Source organism: Nerophis lumbriciformis, linkage group LG17 (assembly GCF_033978685.3).
Source record: "Nerophis lumbriciformis linkage group LG17, RoL_Nlum_v2.1, whole genome shotgun sequence".
NCBI lineage: Eukaryota > Metazoa > Chordata > Actinopteri > Syngnathiformes > Syngnathidae > Nerophis > Nerophis lumbriciformis.
Genome location: NC_084564.2, coordinates 25,862,501 through 25,870,000, shown reverse-complemented (window position 1 = coordinate 25,870,000; position 7,500 = coordinate 25,862,501). Strand labels below are relative to the sequence as shown.

The following is a 7,500-nucleotide window of genomic DNA, read 5'->3' as shown; positions in this document are numbered from 1 at the left end:
CACACCGTTCTGCTGGGGCTGATGGTTCTCTCCACCACACATCCGTAGAAGCTCCCAAGGATGGAGCTCCCTACCGAGTCCAGCACACTGCAGCTTGAGGTGTGCTTTCATGAGCAGACAGAAAGTGTTGTGGTTCCAGGTTAGGTGCCGAGATGCATGATCCCCAAGATACCTGAAGCTGAAGAACACTTCAACAGCTCCAAGGAAGTTGTAGGCTTTAGACAAAGTTGCAAGGCCTCGCATAAATTGTGGGGATTGGTGGAATTTACGTGAATAGGCACGTTCACAACATTGCAAATTTTTGAAGGGACTGGTATTTGTCAGTAGTGGTTTGTTTTGTGTATAGCGGTTCGAGTGTAGAAAAGCATATATGTGTATAATTAATGTTGTATATTAATTATATATGTTATACAGAAATTATTTTAAATATAGGACAAATACAAATATATATGGATAATTAATAGTACATATGTTGTAAATTTGGATACATTGTTTATTTTAAATATGGGACAAGCATTAGAAGATGGATGGATGGATATTTATTTCCCGAAATCCCTTTTTACTCAGGTTTTACTCAGATGAACCTATGCACTACATGTGAGAGTACAGAAAGGGCGTCCAGCTATGATTGAATGGTCCTGCCTTCAGATGTGCTTTAGCGATCCAATGACTGATATCTGGATCATCTGAGGCTGCATTCATTCAGGAGAATAGCAGTGACTGAATGCAATGAAATGAATCAACTTTCCATTTCTATGCCGATGATACTGTCATATACTGCACAGCATCCACTCCTGCTGAAGCCTTTAAATATGTACAACATGCATTTGACAGAGTACAAGAACAACTTTGCTATCTTCAACTGGTTTTAAATACAGAGAAAACAAAGTGTATGTTCTTTACCACATCAAAAACTGTAAGATCAGCACTGTGTGAGAACATTTTAACAAGAAATGGGCAACCAATTATGTTAGTATCTGCTTTAAATATTTAGGATTTTTAATTGACGACCACTTGAGTTTTAAGGAGCACATTCAGTATGTTGTAAAAAAACTGAAACTTTTACTGGGATTTTATTTTAGAAATAAGTCTTGCTTTTCTTTTACTGTGAAACAGAAATTGGTGGAATCAACCTTTTTACCTGTTATTGCCTATGGAGATGTGTTGTACATGAATGCTACTGCTGGTTGTCTCCACAAGCTGGATAGTGTGTACCACGGGGCACTGAGATTCATCACCAACTGCGCTCCCCTTACTCACCATTGCGTATTACACACAATGGTTAACTCGACATCTTTATGTGCTCGACGCCTCAATCATTGGTATGTTTTCATTTACAAAACCATTCTGGGTATCACTCCATCTTATCTGTCTTGTCTTTTAACAAAGAAACAAGGAAGTCACAATCTTCGTTCAATGAATGTTCTGCAACTTGTCGTCCCCAAAGTAAGAACTGAACTGGGCAAGAAAGCATTTAGGTTTTCAGCACCGAAGGCTTGGAATAACCTACAATCGAATATTAAACTTCAAACCCTTGTTACATTGAATGACTTTAAAGCTTCTGTGAAAGGACTGCACTCTACCTTGTCTGTATGCACATGTGTCATGTGAGCAAGTTTTAATGTTGTAAATGTGATGTTTTATGCGATGTTTACTGTTTTTAATGTAACCTTGCTGCTGCCCTCTTGGCCAGGTCTCCCTTGGAAAAGAGATCCTTGAAATTGTAAGGATTACAATTACATATACCGCATATGTGGGTAAACCCCCCCCCCCCCCCCCCCCCTCCCGTCATTCACATCGACGTCCCACTGGGGTGAGTTTTTCCTTGCCCTTATGTGGACTTTGGATGTCGTTGTGGCTTGTGCAGCCCTTTGAGACACTTGTGATTTAGGGCTATATAAATAAACATTGATTGATTGATTGATGATCTCAATGGGATTTTTACCTGGTTAAATAAAGGCTAAAAAAAAAATTAAAAATGTCAATGAAATGCAGCGGCAAAGAGCGATGACCGGAAAAGTGGGCGAGGTTCAACTGATCTCAACTTTCGATGGTGTGACTCAGAAGTCTCCCGATTGAATCACTGCTCAATGCCTGTATCCATAACTGAAATGAAGCCGTTCAGTTATTTTGTAGCATAAATAGAGCATGAAGGAAAAACGTTCTGATGGTTCTTCTGGACCTCCTCGACACATTCCCCTTGTGGGTGTTTCTTTTGATTAGCAGTATTGCATGAACGCATGAGAAATGCTCTTGTCACCAAATGGCATCCTCTTTGGAATGTGCCAGGTACTATCTAATCAACCACCTCTTTTTCCCCAGACAATTAATCACTAAATGGCTTCACGTCCAACTGATGCTTTGTAGTGGATGTCATGACTTTGAAACACTATATTATGCCTTTATCTGGTTGTTGATTTTGTTTTGGCTTTCACTCAATGTTTCTTGCCCACAGGAAATATGTTCTCAGTTTAACGACTGATGAGCCTGTGAGGATGTTTTATATGCGAGTCAAATGTTGGTCTCACTTATAGTAGTGACTTTTCAGTGCTTCATGACCAATGCTTTTTCGTCTTAAGAATTTGCTGTTAACAAATATGGTAATAGGACGTAATGGTTGAGTTTATATTTTACATATGCTTAACATGTTTATCCTTGCACAATTTAACATGAGAGTAGGAAGCAGAGCTTATTCATTTTACCCATTCTCCATGTCTCGGCAATTACTAAGTTTGTTCACTTCCGGTTTTTAACATGTTCCCACGTTGCCATTTTTAAATAGCCCTCTTTCAAAATCACAGTTAGCCATGCATCTACATTTTGTACTTTATGAATCGTTCTGAAGTTTTCATCTGTTTGTTCTTTAGTGTTTGTCACCCACAGTGTGTTATGGCTTCTCATTTGGTTGAGCTGAAAGGAAAGCCAACACAGTGTCCTATCTTGTTTGCCACAGAGTGTGAATAGAAGCTAAGCAAACGATCTGTGAACAAGAACCCTGCTGCTGACTCACATTTACCACAGATCATGGTGCTCCAAAAATAGTATTTAATTACATCTATACATATCAGAAAAATTGAATGTGGTGCGATGTGGCGATTTAAAGCTTCATTCGATTGTGTTTGTACAACCACCTCACTTCACACAGGTTACCACCTAGTTGCAGCTACAACATCACTCAAATCTAGACTTTGTCTTCCTTTTCCAGCTGCGCCTGGAAGAGGGCACTCTGGAGTGAAAAACATAGTGTCTTTTGATTGTACAAAACATGCTGTGATGAAACAGTACTATAAACAGTTAATAGTAGACCTGCCCTTAATAAAAAGTGAATTATATTTTAACATTTGGAGAATGGACTTGTCCAGGGTGTACCCCGCCTTCCGCCCGAATGCAGCTGAGATAGGCTCCAGCACCCCCTGCTACCCCATAAAGGGACAAGCGGTAGAAAATGGATGGATGGGGCATTTGGAGAATGTTAACTCAAATACCTTAGGTCAGGGATATTTTGGGGGCCATATTTCCAGCAAGCTTAGGACCGGGGGGGCAAACTTTTCCCTTTACTATCTATTTATTTTGTCAGAGTTGCAGGAGCACTCTGCTGGTTTAAAGGACCTTCTATGTAAATGCTAGTCAAAGATAATCTCTATGACATCTCTCTAGTGTTTTTAAGACTATGCTGCAAAAATGTTAGTCTTTTAAGTTTTTTAACTCACAGGCCACCAGTTGAGTGGCCAAATGATGAAATAGAGAGGACCACTAGTACAAATACATTTTTTTTTACAAATGACTACTGACTGTATCTGAAGTAGGGTTGTCCTGATACCAATAATTTGCTATCGATACTTTTCCCAATAAAGGGAACTACGAAAAAGTGTCAATATTTTAACAGAAAATTTTGCAATACAATAAACACGTTTCCTTTTGCACTCAAAGAACAATTTTAGAAGGTTAAAATATAATTTAAAGGGCATTAAACACATTGTGTTTTTGTTGTTACATATAATCTGCCATAATCAAGGATTAGATTAGAAGAATATAATAAAAACGCTTTATTTACATACTATTACATGCTTCATGATTTATGGTTGCCAATCCTGGTTTGTGCTTTAAGAAACATACAACTATTAGTAAGTACTGAAAACAAAACTATGGATAAATGTACACAGATAAGACATGTAGCAGGTAAAACACACATCTGTTAAAGGTAAAACACAAATTGTAGCAATTTGTTACCAAATTCATTTATTTTACTTGCACTACTTGACTTTAGCTGGGCGGTCTTAACTTCGCTAATATTTGGCATCCATCCAAACTAGGAGTGTGGGAAAAAATCGATTCGAATCACGATTCTCACGTTGTGCGATTCAGAATCGATTCTCATTTTTTTTAAATCTATTTTTAATTTTTAATTTTTATTTTTATTTTTTTTTATTTTTTATTAATCAATCAAACAAAACAATACACAGCAATGCCATAACAATGCAATCCAATTCCAAAACAAAACCCGACCCAGCAACACACAGAACTGCAATAAACAGAGCAATTGAGAGGAGACACAAACATGACACAGAACAAACCAAAAGTAGTGAAACAAAAATGAATATTATCAACAACAGTATCAATATTAGTTACAATTTCAACATAGCAGTGATTAAAAATCCCTCATTGACATTATCATTAGACATTTATAAAAATTAAAAAAAATGAACAATAGTGTCACAGTGGCTTACACTTGCATCACTTCTCATAAGCTTGACAACACACTGTGTCCAATATTTTCACAAAGATAAAATAAGTCATATTTTTGGTTCATTTAATAGTTAAAACAAATTTACATTATTGCAATCAGTTGATAAAACATTGTCCTTTACAATTATAAAGTATGTGTGTTTATGAGAATGTCAACGTATTGAGTGAGTCAGTGAGTGAGTGGGCGAGTACAGAGAGAGAGGAGCGCGCGCATTGCACAGTAAAGTGATGAATGGGTCTGGTTGTGTCCTGCAAAACTAACAATAAAGTAACCAGATTGTCACAAATGGGCGGCCTCGTCATTCTGACCGGAAAGTAGATCTTATCAGACCCATTGCGGGGTAAAGTGAACTGAAGGGAAGGTCTCCCCTGCACTCCTCGACTACAGTCTGCACCGGAGCGAACAGCGGGACAGGTGTAACAACTACATTATTACCTGTCACTCTTTATAAATCCTTGTGCAGATCTGAATACACATTATTTAAATCTTTACCTAAGTTTGAAGCAAAGGTGGTAATACTAATCGCCACATTTGGCGAGGCGTGTTTTAAAGCAGCACTTGAAGCGCGGTGCTTCCTTGTTTAAAGCGTCACCTTTACCGTTGGTTTTGAAGTCCAAATACCTCCATATTGTGCTTCACGCACACTATTAACCAGTAGAATTGTCGTTTTTTGCCATTTTTCCCCACCACAATGTTATTGCTTGTGTGCACTTTGTGTGTGCGTTTTGACACACTCAACATCATGCGCCTCGCCTCGCCTCTGTAGTCACCGCAACACAGCGGCACTTAGATGAAATACCGGTACTTTTCAAAAGCAGTATAGTACCTATTTCAATCAATTAGTATCGCGGTATTTTATTAGTACCCGTATAACGAACAATCCTAATCAGAAGTAAAAAAAGCTACAACAACCACCTTAGTTACATAAAATCTTAACTGCCAAGAAGCAAAGGACTGAGGTACGCTTAGTTATGTAAAGTTTGGACCCCAATGTCCTTTGTTTGCTGGCAAAGTTAAAATGTCAATGCACGGATCTGACATTGTGTTTACAGTGGTCCAAGTTCCTACATACAACAGGAGCACTCTGGTGTTTTTAGGAATTTTCTGCAAAAATGTTGGTCTCCCAAGTTTTAAACTGAACTCTAGGGGCTGGCAGGGTGTCATTCCATAGCCGAATTTGGCTCGGCTGAATGTCTCTGCCTTAAGTTTTGTTTGTAAGGCTTTGATGTCATTCTATCCCCCTTTCACTCTACCCAACTACAGACTATTTGGCGAAGCATGGCCCTCTCAGCGAACTGGAGGCCAGAAGGAAGTTCTGGCAGATACTGTCAGCGGTGGAATACTGTCACAACCGCAACATCGTCCACCGGGACTTGAAAGCAGAGAATTTGCTGCTGGATGGCCACATGAACATCAAAATCGCAGGTATGATCGCACGAAAAGAGCATTATTCTCTCTCGTGGGTGAGAAATATAAGACGTCTGCACTGGATTCTTCAGTTCTAATGCAAGGCCTGCTGTTGTCGTCACTGCTGCCGTAGGTTAGAAATGTCTTAAGTACCTGCTTTATCCATTTGCACTTCCATGTTGGGAAGTGGTCGAAGGTTGCGTAGGCCATGGCAAACGTTTGAAGTTCTCAGGAAGGATACGAAGGCCCTTTTTTTAAGACTTTGGTAAAATGAAAGTGTGGAGATGCAAGCCCAAGCTGGAAGTATTCAGGTACTGTATTATATTAAATGTTTCTGACATTTTTAAATACGTCTTGAGTATCCACAAATAAGAATGGCATGTTTTGGTCGGTAAACAAAGATTGTTGAGATTCTTGACAAATGATACAGCTATCTGTATTTTCTATCCAACTAACAGTCGCGTAATTATAAAACCGCTGTTAACAGCACACCTATTCCCATAAGGTGCCGCAACTACGTGTAATAAGGGAGACAGGTAGGAGCTGATAATCAGCTAGGCATAATCAGAATTGAGGAAACAAAATGTCAAAATACCGGTTCCATATAATACAAACGTACAAATTAATCCCAAACAATAAATACTCCCACCGAGCGCACCCCTTCCTCTAACATAACCAATGAGGAAAAACAACACTTAACCCTATACTACCGTATTTTTTGGATAATAAATCGCTCCGGAGTATACGTCACACCGGCCAAAAATGCATAATAAAGAAGGAAAAAAACATATATATGTCGCACTCGAGTATAAGTCGCATTTTAGGGGGAAATTTATTTGATAAAATCCAATACCAAGAATAGACATTTGAAAAGCAATTTCAAATAAATAAAGAATAGTGAACAACAGGCTGAATAAGTGTACGTTATATGACGCATAAATAACCAACTGTCAACGTACCTGGTATGTTAACGTAACATATTATGGTAAGAGTCATTCAAATAACTATAACATATAGAACATGCTATACGTTTACCAAACAATCTGTCACTCCTGATCGCTAAATCCGATTAAATCTTCTTCCTCGTTGTCGCTCCTGGTATGCGCCGCTTTCTTTCTTTCTGCTGCTCGATCGCCGTTTTGTGCTGCATATTTCACTACGTCCAGCTTGTAATCTGCAGTATATGATTTCCTTTTCGGTGCCATTTTTGTTCAGCCCTTCTCAGTTTTTATAAGTTACCGCCAATGTTGAAATGGTGCATTTTAATAGCTACGGACATAGCAGCAGTTAGCATCCCATGACCCACAATGCACTTCTGTCATGACACACAATGCACTTCTGCCATG

The 7,500-nt window shown here is 38.8% G+C and overlaps 1 protein-coding gene across 2 annotated transcripts in view; it reads left to right on the top strand.

Moving 5' to 3' along the window:
- Positions 1 to 7,500, top strand: part of sik2b (salt-inducible kinase 2b) — a 140,565-nt gene that overhangs the window by 92,394 nt on the left and 40,671 nt on the right. For both annotated transcript variants that reach the window (XM_061972974.2, XM_061972973.2), the window contains exon 4: positions 6,011 to 6,172. In XM_061972974.2, coding sequence (XP_061828958.1) covers positions 6,011 to 6,172 — 162 coding nt within the window. The remainder of the gene's footprint in view (positions 1 to 6,010; positions 6,173 to 7,500) is intronic.